General features: G+C 32.9%; 2 protein-coding genes across 5 annotated transcripts in view; one reads left to right on the top strand and one right to left on the bottom strand.

Annotated features, from left to right (window-relative positions):
• Positions 1 to 16,383, top strand: part of LOC146539723 (alpha-galactosidase MYORG) — a 34,093-nt gene extending 17,710 nt beyond the window's left edge. For all 4 annotated transcript variants that reach the window (XM_085185058.1, XM_085185057.1, XM_085185060.1 and 1 more), the window contains 7 exons: positions 3,335 to 3,426; positions 10,560 to 10,704; positions 11,318 to 11,540; positions 11,933 to 12,112; positions 12,213 to 13,621; positions 13,881 to 14,058; positions 14,368 to 16,383. In XM_085185058.1, the coding sequence (XP_085041184.1) occupies positions 3,335 to 3,426; positions 10,560 to 10,704; positions 11,318 to 11,540; positions 11,933 to 12,112; positions 12,213 to 13,621; positions 13,881 to 14,058; positions 14,368 to 14,507 (2,367 nt within the window). In that variant the 3' untranslated portion in view covers positions 14,508 to 16,383. The remainder of the gene's footprint in view (positions 1 to 3,334; positions 3,427 to 10,559; positions 10,705 to 11,317; positions 11,541 to 11,932; positions 12,113 to 12,212; positions 13,622 to 13,880; positions 14,059 to 14,367) is intronic.
• An 844-nt stretch (positions 16,384 to 17,227) lies between these two features.
• The window catches only part of LOC146539722 (uncharacterized), a 126,783-nt gene continuing 123,294 nt past the window's right edge, over positions 17,228 to 20,716 (bottom strand). The window contains exon 10 of the mRNA XM_085185201.1: positions 17,228 to 20,583. Within this exon, the coding sequence (XP_085041327.1) occupies positions 20,414 to 20,583 (170 nt within the window). The 3' untranslated portion in view covers positions 17,228 to 20,413. The remainder of the gene's footprint in view (positions 20,584 to 20,716) is intronic.

Raw genomic sequence — 20,716 nt, 5'->3', positions numbered from 1 at the left:
ACAGTGTGGCATATAGGGCAGAAGCTAGAAAACATACATATGTCCCTATTATATATTATGTACCAGGAAATAGCAGCACTATTAAATAATTTCGAGGCGTCAAACCGGAAATGTAAGAACAAAACACATAAACTAAACTATTGTTTGCATTGCCAGTTCCAACTTGGTAACTCACAAAAGTAATATAATTATAAGTTTATAATATACTAGCTTTGGTATTGTGAATTCCTCTGTTTGGATATTTTTGTTATTTCCCGCTTTATATAAAAAAAAATAGAGAAGTATTCTTTTATATTTTTTTTATTAAAATCGTCCGAATTGAAGCCTCAGTGAAATTTTGCATGTGGGTAGGTTAGGGAGTGTAAGGGAGCACTGAGAGAGGGTTTCTCGAAATTCTACGAAAACGGGAAGCAACGGAATTTTTCATTTTACTTTTTATTTAAAGTTCATACCATCAAGAAGTGTGAAACAAGCAACAGTGTAGTACAACTTAAATTCTATGACCACAATGTTTACTCAAAAGTATTTTCAATCATCCATTTTGTAGCCCTCTATCCGCAAAATAAGAAGCTATAAACATATTATGTAGAGAACTCTTCTATCTGTCGTGCGAAGCTTAACACTATATAAACTAGATGTCACTAGAAGTACTTTGATAACTTGTACAGATAATAATACTCTTTTTCGGCTTCACGCTGTATCCCGCAAATAGCAGAGTAGGCAGAGGGAACATAGAGTTACGACCCTAGCTTCTTCAGTTTCTGCACCATTTTCAGAACATAGAGTTGGCCCTGAGTGAGATTTATTTATATATATAAAACTATTCCGTTACTCACTAACAGACAAAGCTTGGACAAATCTACTGGACTACCTACACTCCCTGTGTAGGGGCGCACTAGAATTATGATTTCTTTGAAAAAAAAAAACAAGATTTTTAAGAATTTAAAGTCCACACTACAAATTCATTTAAACTCCTGTAAGTAAGCTAATCTTTAAAAAAGTTTTTGTCATTAAATTGTATTTTGCAATCCTTATATAATAATGAGGATAAAGTTAAAAAAAAATACGTTTACCACTGACGTCACGCTGCGGTGACGCACTTGGGACTCTGCTTACCATACAATCAATATACACGACATTAGGTAGTAGATTCAAATTTCCTTGGAATATTTACTACGATTAATTAAGTTTTTTATACAATTCAAATATTTAATATTATTTATAAGGTTTTGTTAACTGCGGCGTTGAGTACGCTACCCAACACACACTGTCTCTTAACAGACAACAGAAATTAAGAAAAGAGAGACAGTTCACTAAATTCTTTATGCCAACACCAAAAAATCGTGAATACAAAAATAAATCAAATCCACACATTCAATTAACAAGTAAGACTATATCTAATTAACTATCTAGGTCCATTTGTTAATTGTTCCATTAGCTCCCACAGTAAGTACAGAATGTACGGCGCGAAGCGCGGCTATGACTGCATCCCTCTCACTAAGGTCAGATATTTTAAAATATTATTTTATATTTACGAAAGAATAATAGTTATATAGAAAACATACGAAAAATTGAACGCAGCGGGATTTGAACCTGCGCTTTTTGTTTACCGTCCGCGCTCTCGCCACTAACCTATACGTTCTCGTCAAGTTACGTCGAATTGTTTATATGTATGTGCTTACAATTTATTAATGTTGTCACTTGTTAGCATATTAAAATTCGATAAAGAGAAGATTTTACTGATTATTTACTTTAGTAAAGTTTTGTATATAAGTGATTTTATATAGAAGTGTGAAATCTAGGATATCGTACGAGGAGAAATTGTAGTAAGTTACATATTGCAAATTAGTATGTACCTCCAGTAAACAGCAATTTGTACCCATAATAATCAATCTGTATGCATATACCTACCTGTCATTACATACATATTATACATTTTTTCATTATTTAATACATCATTTAGCATAGGGAACCTAGTATTAGGACATTCCGTTCCCGATTTTCCGAATTCGTTAGACATTTCAATTCTTCTGATTTCTTCGTCTGTTAAAAGTTGAGTGGCGAACTTCCCCACGTTTTGTCTCAGCACCAGAGCGAATGGGAATCAAACCCATAACCTTTACAGCTATACTTTGTTCCCCTGCGCCACGGCTGTCCTCACATTTTTTGTTTTTTTTTCTACCACTAACCACTGTAACGAATATATGTAGAGCAAGCTGTGGTCAATAGCCCCGTTATCGCGTTAATATTTGCAACCGAATCTACCTGATAAAGTTTCTTGAGTTTATATGGGTTTTAAACGAAAATTATTTATTTAGTTCAAGGATTTCTAATCTCTAAGGCTCTTACCTGTAGTGTGTGTAGGTATAGGAGGAAGTTTTCGAATTTAAGTATTGCGCTGATTTGTGATGATTGATGATTGATGATGATTGAGCTGTCTTTAAAGAGATCTTTTTATTATTATAGCAAGTAAAACAGGCGAAGTAAACTCAAAGATCTTATTTTGATACGAGTAGAAATATCGTTTTACCCTTAAAAAAATCATAATAAAATTTGAATTAACAAATACTTACTCTGAACAGTTACGTCCAGTACTGGGGGTAACTGTTGCTCCATAGGCATTCTACGTTTGTATAAGTTATACCATTTATATAAGTGGATATCGAATCCGTAACCATTTCTAATACTGCCCGGTGACTAACAATTGTGCCATGATACCTTTAATTCCATATATTTGATAATATATCAACTCTATTAAAATAAATAAATATTTGTTTTTCTCATACAAGATAACGAGGAACAAGTAAGTCATTTGCTTCTGTGATATTCATACAATTGTCACATGTAAATATAATTTTAGTTTATTACTGTTAAAGTATTTTTGTGATTGTTTCTTAAAATGGATTTGAAGTCGTTACGATCTATATATATGGTCAGTGAGCTTATTAGTTATAAAAATTAAATATATCACTCATATAGATTGCTTTTGTTATTTGTTAATAATAAAATGTTTAAAGTAAAAATCTCGAATTGATTGGAAAATAGTGAGTCCAACCAAGTTATTTTATCACGGATCAGCGAATCTTTGTTGTCATGAACTTAAATAATATATTAAAAGCAATATTCCAATTTCCATGTTAGTTGGTGAAATCTAATGTTTCTTTGTTCCCAGGTTCCCTATGTGAAGCTAAAAAAAACCTTTTTAGAGTATAGGAAAAAATATACAGATACAGTAAATTGTTGAGAAATTGTAGTTTTTTTTTTGGAAAAATTATAATGAATTTTATAAATATTGAAACTTTTTAAATAAATATTTTTATGATAAAATTTTCAGATACCAGAACACCACCAGAGTTCAGCATCAGTATTCAGCGATGGAGAAAATCCAAACGATGAAAATATACTCTCCGATGAAGAACGTGCCAAGTAAGTATATTTTTAAATTATTTATTTACTTAGGAGAAAGTACATATAATTTATTCACGTTTTATCCCGCATATATAAGAGTAAGTCCATTTTCAAACACTCCGATGCCTCACTGATATACAGACACTACGTGTTGAGGTGGAGCTAACAAAAATGTCTAAAAGTGAAAAAATACAGAGAGAAATATCGCGTCACTTAATTCAATAAATAATATTAAATAGCTCAATCAAAGTGATTTCGGTCTGTTCACGCGATCTGTATGTGCGTACATACATACACTTATATCTATCTATATATGCATACCGTTGCACAACGTCTGCGCTCTTAATGAGGAAGTGTAGTGACCGTAGCCCTTTGCCTAATGCTAGGAGCTTCGCAAATTACTATAATGATAATATTATACATACTTGCCAGTAGAGAGAGATAGAGGGAGAGATCGCTATCAGTGTGGTTTAGTAGGAAAGATTATTTAATGAGAGAAATAGTTCACTAAAGTTGATTGTAAAAAATATGAGTTTAATTGGTTTGGCAATTGTCGATTACACATGGCAGAGGGAACCTGGGGGCTAGAATAAGACCATCCTCATTGAGACACTTTCGTTTCTTACTTTCCACCGAAATCTTTAGATATTGTGTGTAGCAAAACGAGACTCGCGTTATTCGCGCGAACCCACAATCATTCGCTAAAAAAATTCTTCAATGACTTGTTTTGATTTAGATTAATAAAATTGCTGAATGCTCAAGACATAATGTCTCGATAAAACTTCTTCTTCTTCTTCTTATAATGTATATACTAACTTCTTAATTTTTTTTTAAACTTCCTTCTATTTTTTTACATTTTTAATAAAAAATAAAAAAAAACCATAGGTCAAGAAACTCCATCCTTCATATGGCACCCTTTCCAATAGAATAAACAAGCAATTGACACACATTGCAACGTGAAGGTGATTTATGACCAGACATTAGTGCGAGTTCCACTGTACATACACATACGTATGTACATATCTATATATGTATATATAGAGCATTTAATTAAAATTAAGCCAGCTTCCCGCCGTATCCCGCACACAGCAGGGTAGGCAGAGGGAACCTAGTGTACACACTGCGTTCTCCACTTTCCGTAGCGGAGTAGCGGAGTTATTGGAACCCAAAACAATGATTATTAATAAATTAGTCCGTTTTTCAGTGCATTTGTGCATGTGTTTTAAATGCATATTAAACTATTGTATTTCGGCGAACTTCCCTTAACATTTAGTGCTTCTTTTATTAAAATCGGTTCGCAAATTAAAAACTATGAATCTATTTTATCTTGTTACACAAAATTACTACAACGGGCGAAGCCGCGGGTCACTAAACTCTAATATAGCGAAGCTAGGCACAGAGAACTGAGTGTTACGACGACGTTATTAGTTTTTTCGTCCTGTAGAGTCACTGAAAGATTGAATTAATATAACAGACAAAGGAAGGAGGACTTTAAAAGTTGAAGTGATAAATTTTGATTTTTCACTTTTTATAGGAATCTTGGAATACCCTCCACCTAACCCACATATACCACTTTCTAAATCCAGTAGTTCTGGCGTTGGAAATTAACTCTGCAACTTTTTCTCATTTAGACTAGTATCTATATGAAAACTAAATATAATCATGCCTTAACTTAACCACTACCATCGCGTAGTGTCAAAGTAAATTATAATTTATATATAAATTATAATATATACTTTTAACAAATACAGTTAGCAATTAAAGCAAAGTATATTTTAAGTTTATTATGAAGATGTATCGCTCATTCTTCTATTATACAAAGAATCCTATTACATAAATGATTTAATTGACCATTTAAAATAAGTCGTAATTAAGTTAGATATTTATTTTGCATAATAATATAATATTTATAAACCTTCAATTGTACACCGCATAAATCAGGGTAGGCAGAGGGAACCTCGAATTCTAGAGATTGCGTGTTGAGTGGCGGAAGCGGTACTCAACACTGAACATCCCAACAACTAATCCCCACTGACGGAAAAAACTATATTGTCATCTTCATTTTCTCTCTCTAGAAAGACAACGCCGCAGCGTTAAGTTGCGCCACTCAACACGTAAGGTCGGAAATTTCGGCTCAAATTATTATTTTTCTTACGGATAAGATCATTTGGTCAATATATTTTAAATAAATAATTTATTATAACGTACACATTTTTTTAAATTATTCATTCACACATAGTTAAGCGTATAATTGATTTAGTATTTAGAACATACTAGAAGTTATTAAATATTTTAAATTTAGATACGAATGTGACGCAAGACTTCGTGTTTACTAACTGTTAAAACAAAAACAATTATTTTCTACGAAAAACTTAAAACAGTTGCTGTTTTAGCTCACGCTGTATACCCTAGTATTAAGAAATTCTGTTCCCAGCTTCCTTTCTAACTTTCGATACATTGCATATTAAGTGGCGGAACCTAACACCGCATCCTCTTTTATTACAAGAGCGAGGAAATGAAAATAATTCGTTCCCCCGAATAGAATCGAAACCACAACCAAAACAAAGAAAACAAAGATTACATACAGTGGGTATGACACCAGAACGGCCTCACGAGGTTATTTTTGTTTTTGTTTTTCTTAAAAAGAAACTTCATCGTATAGTATTAAAAGTTTTTACGTCATCCCTTCATTAGCTTTCTATCATTAACCTTATGTATCGAGAATTATCGCGAAAGAAGTAAGCTTACAATACATTCGCTAATTTAATGTGCGTCGTTTTAACGTCTTTTTTTTTGTATTTTTGGATATGAATTATATTCTTTCAATTTTTTTATTTTGATAAATTTATCGCATTTATTTTCTGTTGTATTAATTAGAGCATTAATAATCGTGAGACAAATCCTACTTAGGATTTTAACTCATTTCCGTCTTGTTATACCAATGTCCTAGTGCGACAGGTTTACTTGACCTTACTTTTTTTCCGTTTATATTGGTGGGCAATGGAAACCTGGAAACATAGTGTTAAGACACTTCGTTCTCTATAAAATACACTTCTGTTCCTCACTTTTCGTTGAATTCTTGATGTATAGCTTCTTGAGTGGCGTAACTCAATGCCATCCTTCGATGTTAGAACGAGGAAATGAAAATATTGAATATTTCATTCCCGAAGTGCCTCCAAATGGTAAAAAAACTTTTTACTGTATTATCCAGAAGATTTTAAAAAATTGCCGCTGTATCTTTTACATCAAAATTTTTATAAATATTCTAAAAAAAGATTTTGTTTCATAAGTGTGTAAGATTTTGTAAATGATGTGATTTTATAATGTAAGTTATAGTTACTGCACTCTATCTAACCAAAAAGGGTGAAAATATGTATGCAAAAAAATTAAATAATAAAAAGCGCGCTGTAACATAGCGTATGACCTATAGGTACACTCACGTCAATCCGGTCAGTATGTCTTCACGCGTCGTGATTCACTGTCACATACTGGTGTCTCTTTCACTTAGTGCCCATTTTAGTGATATATTTTAGTGAACAAAGAAATGTGAGTATATTTTGTACAATCAAATGTAAAAAAATATTGTTAAAGTTTTTACATGTGAACGTTAAATTGAATTATGTTTTTGATTTCATCAATTATAAGTTAATTATGATCTATAGGAGACACTTAATTAATAAATATTTTATCTCTCTATATTAACACAGTTCCTAGATGAAATAATTAATGAATAATTTTTAAATTAATAAAAGAATTAATAAAATTAATAAAATTAATGAAATACAAAAAATAAAAGTTGTAATTTTTTTTTTCATAAATAACAATATTTTTAATTTTTTACCTAATATTTATGTTAACTAATATAACCATACAGTTCTATAGGAATTGTTCAATCTTCGTATACTATGAGTTTCTTATTATTTTTATTACTAGTATAACTGTAATCAACTTAAGCGCATACATTTTTGTTTTAAGATACGATACGCCTAACTGACATAAATAAGTATTATTCAAAGAAAATTTGAACCTAATATTATCGTGTATATTATAATTAGGAAAAACAAAAATGTAATTCTTGTAAGTAACAAATATTAAAAACGGCTTATTCAAATTTACATTACATAATACTTTGACAAACTTACATATTAATATAGGATCAAATTTTTCTAAATTCTACAATGATCTACTAATAAATACATATATTTAATAACATAATACACATATATGTATATAATTGTTAGTATCTCAGTCGAGAATTGAACCTATTACATTGCATTTCATATGCAGTTTTATCCCTACAAGTGTTTGAAAGCAAAAGGAAGAATGTTCGTTCATATATGCCGACCAATAATGGGTGTATTGTCGTCTTCCGTTCTTAAGGATCCCCAATTCATATTACGTAACAATGCAACGTTGTAAATTATTAATTAAAAGTGCATTTAAATGCAGAATTTGCATATTTTTTTAAGTATTTTTACAAACATATATAACAAACATATATGTATCGCGTAGGGTAGACAGAAGGTAGTTAGTGTTAAGACACTACGTTCTTCACGTGTTCAATTTTCATAATATTTTGAATCAACAATTAATGCGCGGTTATTATAGAGATACGTAAGTAATTGGGAAATATCTAGGTTTTTGAGGAGAGAAGATTTAACGAGACTTCAGGGTGCAATTATCAATAATCGGGAGAAAAAAATATTTTCATTTTATCTATATAGTAATAAGACTACTTCCGAGACAAACTAGATTTCCTTAGACTAACCCGCTATATGCGGGATACAGTGAGAAACTGAACCCCTACCTGAATATGAACCCCTACCTCATCTTATACCTACTGTCAGGCACGTAATAATTTCACTACATATAAAAATTACTCTATATTTTATATACAGCGACACAAGGGTGTAACTGTAGCGCGACGTTTTAGGGTTCGATTCCCATTGGAGGAAATAAAATATTTATTTATGTGTATATTTCCATTTCTTTGCTCTGGTGTCGAGGCAAAGCGCGGCGTTGAGTTCTGTCACTCAACACGCAATGCCTCTAAAATTCGGCAGAAAGTGGGGAACGGAGTGTCTTAACACTAGGTTCCCTCTGCCTACCCTGCTGTGCGCGGGATACAGCGTGAAGCTGATTTATTTTTTATATCTAAAAAAGATCAACTTTGTATGCATTAAGATGCATTCCATTGCATACCACATGCAGTTTATTACGTGGGTAGGGGGCATTGTCAGGGCTGTCAACTGTAACTAATATCTTTTTTTTTTTTTTTTTTATTTTAAAAAAACTACATCCACGGGCGCATAGTTGCCCGTGCCTTTTTTTATTTTAAGAAAGTTCTTTTAATGTGGCGTACTTAATTTTGGGACAATTTAAACTGTACTTATATCTAGAGCTTATACTAGAGGGGTTGGATGAGACCCCTACCGACAATTTTTTTTTTTTTTTTTTTAATTCTTTTTTTATTATAGTCTTTTGTATAATTATTATGTATATAGGTGTGGAATTTTAGATTTGGCCTGGCTTATGCAGAACGCCTTCCTTAAGTTTTTGGATGTGCCTCTATCACCCTATCGTCTAAAGAGACGAGGTGGAGGCGAACCTAAAAGGGGCAATGTCACAAAGGTGACATTGCCCCTTTTAGGTTCGCCTCCACCACCTCCGTAAATGAAGCGCCCACCGCTCGGCTGATGAAGTTGCCTATTGCGTCACCGCCATCGTCAGAGTAATAGACACAGGTGTTGGTGTGTCTCGTCACTGCGACGACTGCGTGAGAGACGCTCTCATGTACTCGGATCCGTGCGCGTCCGGTTCGGACTATGATGACGTCTGCGAAGGTCTGCCCCTGAGCCTCATGGATAGTCATGACTCGCGAACCTGCTCCAGCTCCATATCCCTGGTCTTTCGAATAGATTTTGTCTGTCGATGTAAGGCAGCTGATTGATATCTCCGATGAGTGTGACCTCGTTCGCTCCTGACAGTCTGGCCGCCATAACAATGGCCCCGAAGTGGTTCATGAGGGCTTCGTCCACCGTTAGCCGGTTTATAGCTATTCCCTCATGAAAACCATTGACTAAGATCGAGGCCATTGTTCGCACTCTCTTTGTCGCTTTCGTGCCAAGGCGGTGCGCCAGCTTCTCTCTTAGATCTTTCGCGGCCTCTACTGTGGTTGTCGCTACTACTTCCGTGTCCTCATCGAAGTGCTTGATAATGTGAGTTGTCTTACCACACCCCGGAACCCCATTTACCCAGGAAAGTTTTGGTAGCTCCCAATTCACGAAGGCTGCGCCCGGCTCAGGATCGCTTGAAATGGCGTTTGCCATTCCGAGTATCCTATCGTCCAGCATCACCCTCGTGCATTCGGCCGAATGTAACTAATATCTTAAATTTGTACAACTCTACAACTATTTTTTTTTAGCTTTGCTTTTTATCTCGCTTATACTAGAGTAGGTAGTGGAAAACTAGCGTTAAGACACAATGTTCCTCTTGTTAATTTTCGGATTATTGTGTGTTAAGCGGCGGAGCTTAACGCTGCGCCTTGTTTTGTTACCAGAGCGAGGTAATGAAAATAATTAACTGTGAGCGGGAATTGAACCTACAACCGCTTAGAGTCAAACGCTATCTCGTAATGACAAATGAATTTAAAACCTTTTAGTAACATCATTGTTTAGTTGTATCCTGAATGTTGATGATTCTTATTACGAATATTAATTGGGGAAATATCATAAAATTATCTATACTTGTCGCCACTCTAGTCTAAACCTTTACCTATCCTGCGTTAAAATACGGGATAATGCTACGTCGAAAAGCGAGAACTGTGATATTTAGGCTAATTTCGATTAAGTGAACACCCTACTATAACACAAGTGTTCCTACGACCTTGCACAGAATCTTACAACTGAGGTAATAAGGAAACGGAGAAGTGGAAGGAAATTAGCCAAAATTGTACACTGTTGGGATGTTTGATTAGATGTTAGAAATGTTTTTTGACATTTGTTTATATCTACTAACGTATTTTACAATACTCACTTACTAAGAGTGCGCGGTAAGAAGCCGCGTTCGAGTCACAAGTATTAGATTACGAAAAAGACATATAGAGATCACAAGTATTCTATCATAAAGAATAATTTTATAATATTTTTCAGAGTACCACTCAGGTCGCCTCGCAGGAAGTCCACGGCGCCGCGTCGCTTCAGATCTCAGATGAGCATGGAGGAGGACGACTACTCGCCGAGTAACTCTGTCACCAGCGTCAACTCCCTTGCTAGTTTGCTGAAAGAGAAATTACAGGTGAAATACATTATTTATTTTTTTAGTAAGTTCTTAGTAATGTCATTTATTAGTATTGTTATAGAATTTTTTATTATTTTAGAAACCAATTATTTATCATTTGTTTAAAGTATTTTACGTTGAACGAGTAATTTTCCAGTCATTGCGTGTTTAGTTACGTGACGAACTCACTTCAACTTCAACTTGTCTTGTTACCAGAGCAAGAAAAAAAAAATTACTCCGATTGAGATTTGAATCCACAACCGTCGCGTTTACAATTAGACACTTCAGAAAAAAAATTAAAGGTTCATATTTAAATTTTTTTTTAATATTCTGCTGTAAATAACGTGATGAGTAGTATGACATCAAAGGACTGCATTAGTCACAAAGAAGTGTTACTTAGCATCCAATCCAATTACATCTTAGATGTATATTTTTCACTATGTTATCGTGGCACATTTGGTACATATATATACATACTATATGAAGAAACTATGTCCAATATACTGATGCATTGAACCATCAAGTCAGAAACATAAGTATATTGATTTATTATTAGGGTGTGAGAAGATACAAGTATATTATATAAAATGTTTAATAAAGATAATAAGGAATATAAATTTAATAATTTCAGAGTATTCCTCAAAAGATAAGAAAGAAGCCTACGGATTATAAATTGCGTGCCTTCGTTGGTCTCATGTTCCTCGCTGTGGTGTTCTTCGTTGGATTCGCATATGTACTCTACCACCAGCAAGCGCTTACCAAAGCTTACTTTCAAAGTGTACAATTTAACGAGCCCAAACGTCTCATCAGGATATTCAATACAGATGACGTGGAAATTTTGAAGGCCACCTTAGGTAATGATTTTTATTGATAGATACTTACTATGAGTGATTTTTTACTAGTAACCTTCAAGAGTATAAGATACCTTAGTAGTAGGTACATAAAGAAATAATAAAGTTAATAAACAAAAAAAATGTTTTATAGTTTAGGGTATGCAGAGGGAACCTGGGAACAGAGACTTCGGTCCCATTAAGTCCCACTTTCCGTCGAATTCTCGAGGCTTTGCGTGTTACATGGCGGAACTCAATCCTACACTTTGTCTCGATACAGGAGGGAGAAAATGCAAATATTAAATATTTCATTTACCAGAGTGGGAATCGAAGCCACAACTGTCGTGCTTACGCTTGTTCTCCTACATCACGACTGGCCTCAAATTAAAACTTAAAAGTAACATTCTAATTTTCAGCTGTAGGTATTCAAGGCAGTCAAAAAGCTTTCCCATGTCTACCTGAACATCGCCTGTCAGACGGATCAGAATGTTTAGAGTGGTTGCACAACCTTCGTTTCTACCTCAAATGTCTGCCGCACGACCCTGGTGTAGATAACACTACTTGCTATTCAGTTCATTGGAAAGCTTTGAGAGCAGGTACATAAAATATTTTTAAAATATTTTTTTTATTCAATAACATTTAATTAACAGATTAGCAAGGTAAACTTAACGTAAATACACTTTGTAAATTTTCCAGATGTTACACCAAATGATTGTTTCGATTGGAGCGACACAAAAGTCCATTGGTTTGGAGCTGGGCAATCTAATAATCTGACTTGGCCTTTAAATACAGGAACTATAGATTATACGCCATTTATTACTGGCGACATGCAAAAGTCTCAATGGAGCAACGTTTTGACTCGGTATCTTATTAATTCTAAAGGAGCAGCACTCATTATTGATGATGAAACACCGCTATATATTTCTGTAAATAAAGGAAGGAAAGAAATATGTTTAAAGGCTAAGCATGATGATTTTGCATTCGCTAACAAACTTACAGAGTTTCCGGAAATGAAATATAATATTTGTACGTCTAGAGATATGAAGTCGTTACATTCATCAATACATAGTCATCGACGAGCACCTCTATGGGATGGACTTAAACCAGCTGATATAAACACTTTGGATTCCCTTATATCAGAACCAGTATGGCAAATTGCTCCTCGTTTCAAACACGAATTACAAGACGAAACAATATCTAAATATACAGAAGACGTTATTAACTTAGGTTTTCTAAAACAAGGTCACGTATTAATAAATGAATTTTGGCAAAACGAAATCGGTGATCTGACAGTTGATACGAGTCGATTTGCAACGTTAAACGTAACTGTGGACAAACTTCACAGACGAGGCTTTAAAGTAGCGTTTACTATTCAACCTTTTATAAGCACAGAAAGTTTTAATTTCGTTGAAACAGTACAAAAAAGGCTTTTGATAAGTGAAAGGAATAGTGATAGAAGAATACCAGCATTGACAAGATTTAAGACATTAGCAAGTGCTGGTGTTTTAGATATAACAAATGAAAGATCTGTACCCTGGTTACAAAATAAATTACAAGCTGTGATCGACGAATATCATATAGACTCGTTCTACTTTGATCTCGGTACGGCCTACGACATGCCACATTACTATAGATGTGAGAAACAGTTAACTAATCCGGATCAATACAAGACCATATTTGTTAAGACATTTGAAAAATCTTTAAATATAATAGGAGTATCTTCAGCTATTAGTTTACCTCGACCGCCTATTTTTGTTTCTTTACCACCCTTTGAATCTACATGGGAAGCATTAAAACTGGTTATACCAACAATATTAACTTACGGAGTAAACGGGTTCCCTTTTATAATGCCTGGGGCAGTCGGTGGGGACATTTACTGGCCTGGTAGTGAACAATTTCTCCCTTCTCCTAAAGGTTCTTTAGAATCAAATTTGAATTCTACTCAAGATAATGGTATTGCGCTTCCTGAGAGGGAGTTGTATATGAGGTGGTTGCAGATGGCTACGTTTATGCCCGTTATGAAGTTTACTCATCTGCCAAGTAAATACAATGATGAACGAGTTCTAGAAATGGCTAAGAATTTGACTTTGCTACGACAGAAGTTGGTAAGTTTCACAATTATTATAATTTCATAATATGCCAAACCTACAGCTTAATATTTTCCTGGTCAGCAGCAAATGAATCTATAGTTATTTAAAGTCAAAGATAGTTTTATTTATTAAATAAACAAATAAAAATACACCATTTTTTTACTTAATGAGGAAAATAAATAAATTTATGATCGTGTATTTTAGTGAAATTTTCAATTAATAAAAGTGACAAATAGATTTTTTTTTCTATAAATTGCTATCAAAATCGTTCCAGGTTACACCTCTACTCCTAAAATACAAAAGAGAAGCGTTAGAAGAAGGCCTACCTCTCATAAGACCATTGTGGCTCATAGCAGATGGAGAAGCACCGATGCCTGTGCAAGATGAGTTCGCGATAGGCGACGAGATCGTTGTAGCACCAGTATTGAATAAGGGAGAGACAATGAGAGAAGGTATGATATTCATATTAAAGTATAAAGTATTTTACAACGTATAATTGTTGCCATTTTGAGTTACTCTCAGGTTCTTTTAATCATAATACACAATTTAGTTTTATCAGTTAGCCTTTAATATTATGTTACACTACATAGAGCTAAATCTTAGAAGAGGGTAGTTTTAACTAATTTATTACTTTGTATCCCATGATCTGATCGAACTGTAAACACGATTGTGCGTTCGATCCTGGGGTAAAGCCTAAACCTAAAAAAATTATCACTTATTTTTTAGTGATTAAATTCTAGTCTTTTTTTTTTCTCTTCCAGTCTACCTCCCAACAGGATTATGGCAGGACGGTATCGATGGTTCTCTTCGAAAAGGCAACAGATGGATGCACGAATACAAAGTTCCTACAGATCGCGTCGCCTACTTCTTGAGGAAACCTGACGATTTACGTTTTAAATAAGCATTTAATTAAAACTCGACTACAAAATAATAATACTAAATTTTGCGTAAAAGTGGAACAAACATCCATCTTCAGTAATGTTTACCTTTACAATATTAATAGCATTGTTTGAATCGTCAAGTATAATTGTATATTCTCTAAATATTTTTTTGGCTAAATGAGCTTCTTCATGTATTCGTAGTCGAGTACCAAACAAACCAAAGCTTAGAAAAATATTATCATGATAATATTCCTATACTTTTTTGTTTTTAATTGCTATACAAAAAATATACCAAATACGTAGGTTTGATCTATTTAAGCATTCTAATTGTTTTTTTCCTATATTTCCAATATTTACAAAGTGCTAAAACATTTAAAGTAAAACTTTGAAACAGTTTGAAAACAGTGAAAACTTCATTTTGCTTGACTGTTTTGTGTACGTGCGTGCAATTAAATTAAGTTGAAACAAAATTAAATAATTAATTAGTTTTTAATTATTAAAGTATACAAATCTTGGTCTCTTTAGAGAATAAATAAAATTTAATATAATAAATATTAATGATTTATTTAAATAGTAAAAGACCTGTATGTTTTCATTGTATTCTTAAAACGATAAAAATTCTGAAAAAAGTAGGCTTACTTATTTGAAATTTTGTGATGATTTCTTACCACTGATATTTTTTTGAGTTAAGCCATTTTCTGTATTTGATATTTTTGCAAAGTATTGCTTTTTGAGTATTATTAACAAAATACGTAACTTCTTTTAAGTTTAACCAATCTTAAGTTAATCGTAGGACGCGTGTTCGAATACCGCGGTACAAAAGTTTATATCGAAAATTTTAATCAAAGGAATTATGAAAATTTTAAAGTTGTCACTTTCTTTCTAAACATATGTACTATATAACTAAATATACGTTATCCTTCTAGAACAAGTGTCTGTACAGTATAAACTTTAGTTGTCACTGAGATTTCCGTAAATCTAGTCCTAATTAAGATGTTTCGATATTTTGAATTAAAGTACCTTTATATTGATCGATCCTTATATAATAATTTCTCTTTAATATTTTTTTAACTTTACAGTGTGTCTCACACTCAGCAAAGTAGGCAGAGGGAACATAAGAACCTGGCGTTTAGACACTCCGTTTTCCACTTTCCGGGAGAATTCCTGGAGGTTTCCTGAAGGTATCGAGCCCCCAATCGCGTTTACAGTCATAGAGTTGTGCCACCGTGCCACGGCAGCCTCTTTAATATTCTAATTATCAAATTTTAATTGACAGAATATTTCAATACTATTTCAAACTAAGTTTTTCCCGCGCCTTTCTTTGAATTTGAGATAAATTAAATCCCAAAAAACAATTAAATAAGTACAATAATTTTAGGGATTGTTAAAATTACATATTAGTGATTTAATGTTAGTTAATTAATATTATTTTGTAATTGAATTTTTTGAGCGTAAGCTTAAGGCATTATTATTTTTACCGAGATATATATTCCTTTGAAAAATATTTTTTTGCTTATTTCAAAAGATTAGTTCTAAGTGAAATATGTGATTTTGTTCTTTGTAACTGTTGTAATATTAGGTGTTGATATATATTTATTTATTTAGATATACGAATACGTAACGGTAAGGATACGATTATTCAATTGTGATAACTAAATTAACCTTTTAGTTAATATCTACAAGAGAAAAAGAAAGGTTATCCTTAACCTTTCTTTATTTCGCCATTCTCTAGTAATAACAAAAATTGTTATTCATATTTTTTAATACATTATATAAAAAACGTTGTTTTTATTTCGATTATCGTGTGGTTGTCGCTACGTGATGTAAAAATTATTAATTGTTTATGTTTAAGTTAAAATGTATTGTATGTCGTTAAATATATACATTTATTTTAAACTTTTTGTTTCATTTTGAACAGGATTTATTGAGTTTAAATAAGTTTATTGTTTGAAAGTGTCATATTTAAAATAATAATAATAATAATAATATTTATTTAAAAATATAAATGTGTGAATCTAGTATTTTTTTCGTTTCGAATCTGGGAAGTGTTAAGACAAAGAGGAGCTACCAGAACGAGGAAATGAAAATTTCAGTTTTAGTTTAAATATTTTAATTCTTTAAGCGGGAATCAAACCCACAAATTGTCGCTTTTACAGTTACACGCCTGCTGACCGACTTTTAATTGGAATTAGTATTTTTTGTACGATTATTAACTAGCTACCTAGTACAAAGGTAAAAATAATAAAATTGTAACATTAATATTGAAAAGAAATTATTGAGATTGTTGGCGGCTCTTTTCACCAGAAGTGCCTTCCGAGTCAGTGGTAACTTTTTAATTAGACGATTCAAAAGTGCAAGTCTATTTGAATAAATAATATTTTGAATTTGATCTTAAATCTGCGGGATACAGCGTGAAGCTGATCTGATTTATATAGATACATATTATATGTATCTAAATAAATTTATCTTTGAAGTGTGTTCATAAGATGTTTGTAAACGATAATGGGTTCAAATTCCGATTATATCTACAACAGAAAGGACTGACAATATAAACGAAAAAAATGTTTCTTTAATGGTCATATTAGTTAGACAAAACAAGTGACTGTAAATAGGCAGTAGGTATGTGAAAAGAGAGAGATAGCGTGCTCTTTGTCAATCATATTAATAAAAAAATATATACGTTCAACAATAAACAAAATCTCAATATAAAACTCAAAACAAAATGAAATCAGCCATAACATTTTTGAAATATTTTTATTATTTTAGTGAACCGTACACCTCACACACGCCGAATGGTTAGCGATGACTGATACAATGATTGATTCATATTCGATAGTTAATTTACATTAATACATTAAATTACAAATACTTAAACACCCACAAGAGGACATCATTATTGAAATTATTAAATTTAAATAAATTTCTAAAATACAAAACACAAAATCAGTCTCTTGCCATCAAGCGTGCACTTTTCCTAAATAAATTTCGACTTTCGTATATCTTGACTTTGTCAACAAATTATGTACAGAAGCGAAGCCATTTTTATCTAAAATACCTATTTGAGGTCCTACATTTGCAGCGTTTTGAATTTCATTTGATTTTTTTGGTGAATCTTACAAAATTTGTAGTAAAGTCGATATAATACATCGAAATTTTTTAAAGAAACGCATATAAACAAACTAGCACATCAGATGTTAGCACCAAAAAGCCTTCCAATCTTACCTACAGCCTCCGTATACATTTCGATTCATAACATAAATCAATTAGAAGCTAGATAAATCCAATTAAACTTAACGTTAATTAATTTAAATAGTCTAGTCCGAACTCATCCAACGCCTGCTTCTCCATTAGGAACTATAGAACAACTCGATCTTTACTTTCTCCGTTCCACCATAAATATTGATATAACTAACGACATATCAAGCGCTAATAAAAACAAACATAATATCAGTGATAATATGAAGAATACAACATTTAATAATTTTAATAATGATTTATTTTTCAGAGCTATTGATGTTCACTAAGCTGATACAATTCTTAATTTTAATAACATTTTAATATTCCTAATATAATATGCATTAATTAGAGTTCTAGCTATAAAATACATAGTAAAGTGTCAGGCCTTGGAGCCAGCGGAATTGTGGGTGCCGGCCGGAACTTGAAAGCCGAAGAACACTCCCAACACTCAAAACGCGATGCCCACTTTGAGGAGGAACAGCGATCTAATTTAGTGAATTTATAAAATTACCAGACACTTATGTTACAGCAGAGCTCGGGAACTACGCCACTACAGCAAAGCCAAAGTAAATCGAACGAGGCGAGACAACAGAAGATCAGGACCCTCAAAGAGTGCATCGTCGTTTGATCGCTAAGATTTAAATAAGATTCATGTCCCTGTTATTTCCACTCACAACTTTTTATTTAAGCCTTCCGAAACATAATTGTGCTCACACAAACAACACTCGGCTCAAACGTTAATATAAGTATGTATAACTACAAAATAAACACGCGTTCTTTATAATATTGTATAAAATAAATATATAGTATCCTCGTACAGTAGTTAATGTACCTGTTGATGCATTTAATTATTTTATTACATTGTGCTGGTGCCATCAATTATACAGAATCATTTTCTCTATTTTTTATATTTATCTATAGTTTATATTTTATTTATAAAGTTTGGCAAATAAAGCGATGTCAGGCGAGAGGAGCAAGTCGGCTTAAAACTATGGATGACTTAAAATTAATTGACTCGAAATATTCAATTTTATTGGCAAACAACGAAAGGAAATGTTTATCCGAGGAAAGTTCTTACAGCTTAACCACTATGCTAAATGGTAAGTTTGATGAATTTTGTCAATATCACATTCTCTCACACAATTTAAATGTAATTTTTAACTTAAGCGTTGTTCTAACAAGATAGGTACCTGTACAGTGTACACGTAGACAACTGACGTTCAATAGGAAACAACATATAAAAATGCTATAAATCAATTCACACAGGAACATATAATAACTACGTGTCAATTATTTGGGTTGGAGTCGACTAGAGTTTTAAACTATTCAATAAAGTAGACCAAATTTTTGCCAAACCATTATAAAGTCAGAGATTCTGTCAACATTCTGTACATGAAATTAGTTAAATTTAAACAACACTCACTTAAACTATATCGCATCGACGCAACAAGCAGATTTCAACTTAAAACAAAGGTAAATATATTGTTTTTTTATTTGTATTAATAATTCTAATAAAACATTTATTTAATATGGAGTAAGCTCTCTATCGTCTTAGGCTGATTGGTTTTCTGGGAAGACAATAATATCTCAACTTGGTCGGGACTAGTCAACTATAGACAATTTGGTGGATGTAGAAGTAGACGAAGTACAGGCACAGTTCCGTAAACTCTACACACCGCCAGATTCTATATTACCCTTCTCTAGCCACGCATTTGGTTGTGCTGAAAAAAACATTGAGGAATCTATTTTTATCTACACAACCTGGCGCAAACAAGTGGGGATATTAATGCCTCCAACAGGAATATAGGACATAGTGATGTCAATTTATTTATAATTAATTTACGTAACAGTGCAAGCAGCACTAGTTCGTCGTACGACGTTTATAAGCGTCTTTTTAAGACAGTTATTAAAATATATTCTTTATTTAAAATTTCAATCACATTACAAAACCATTCGTGTAATTCAGATGAAATTTAGTACTCGTCCTTGATATCTTCGTGTCGGCACTGGACTTACATACATTACGTCCGTCGTAAAGCGATTCGCCAAAATAAAATTTGCATTAAGTATTTATCATTATATTAAATTACGTCCTACCAAGAAGTCAATGCTTTAGCAAAATAATTTTTCCAAAATTTAGATATTTCGCACAAGCGGTGTTTTGGCTAAACAAAATGGACTGGTTTCGCTAAAAATCGTGTATAAAAGCTCTACTGATTGTATAAGACCAAATTCAAAAATACCGTCAGAAAAATATTTTAAATGGCATGTACTATTTGTCAATGACGCTACTAGAAAACAGTTTTAGAAAAAAATGGACGTTTCCGTTATTAGGTCGAGAATTTGGTTTTATTGACTTTGGAGTTGGATATAGTAAAGGAATCGTTTCAGGATCGACACTCGGTCGTCGCATAAATAACACTACACATTGTTTAAGTCTACGGGATTAAACTCCACAGCAGTCTGTTGATTGCATTCTAATATCACATAGATTTTACTATTTGCAAACTATCTCATACGAAGTAGCTTCCTCCAATTTAGGTGCTTTTCAATGCTTCTTTCTTTATCACAGCCTTAAATTCCTACAACAATAAATGACTCTTTGGTACCCCATTAAAAAGCACCTATTGAGTGAGTTAATTAAGGAGGATTACTTCTTCGATGAGAAGGCTACAAATAGACCCGACACCTAGAACTCGAGCCTATAGGCCGCGCAAGATGTTTCGTGGTCTTGTAAGTTGATGGTACACCTAGAAGCTGATGGCGACAGGTCGATCTTGTATTTCTCAAGCGCTTCCTCATTCTCGGTCACCCAGTAGCCAAGGACATCGGTGTCGTACGTGGGAATTATCGTTACTTCTACAAAAGAAAAACATTAGTTAATAACATTCAAAATGTTATCCTTAAATAACATAACATAGTCCAGGTGTCGACGCAAAGCGTGGCGTCTGCTACTCAACATACAATCCAGAATTCGAAGAAAAGGTAGCGA

This window comes from Heliconius melpomene, chromosome 4 (genome assembly GCF_056956725.1).
Source record: "Heliconius melpomene rosina isolate 202511_hmr_F chromosome 4, ASM5695672v1, whole genome shotgun sequence".
NCBI lineage: Eukaryota > Metazoa > Arthropoda > Insecta > Lepidoptera > Nymphalidae > Heliconius > Heliconius melpomene.
Note: the sequence above shows the minus strand (reverse complement) of the source record. Positions and strands in the feature narration are given on the sequence as shown.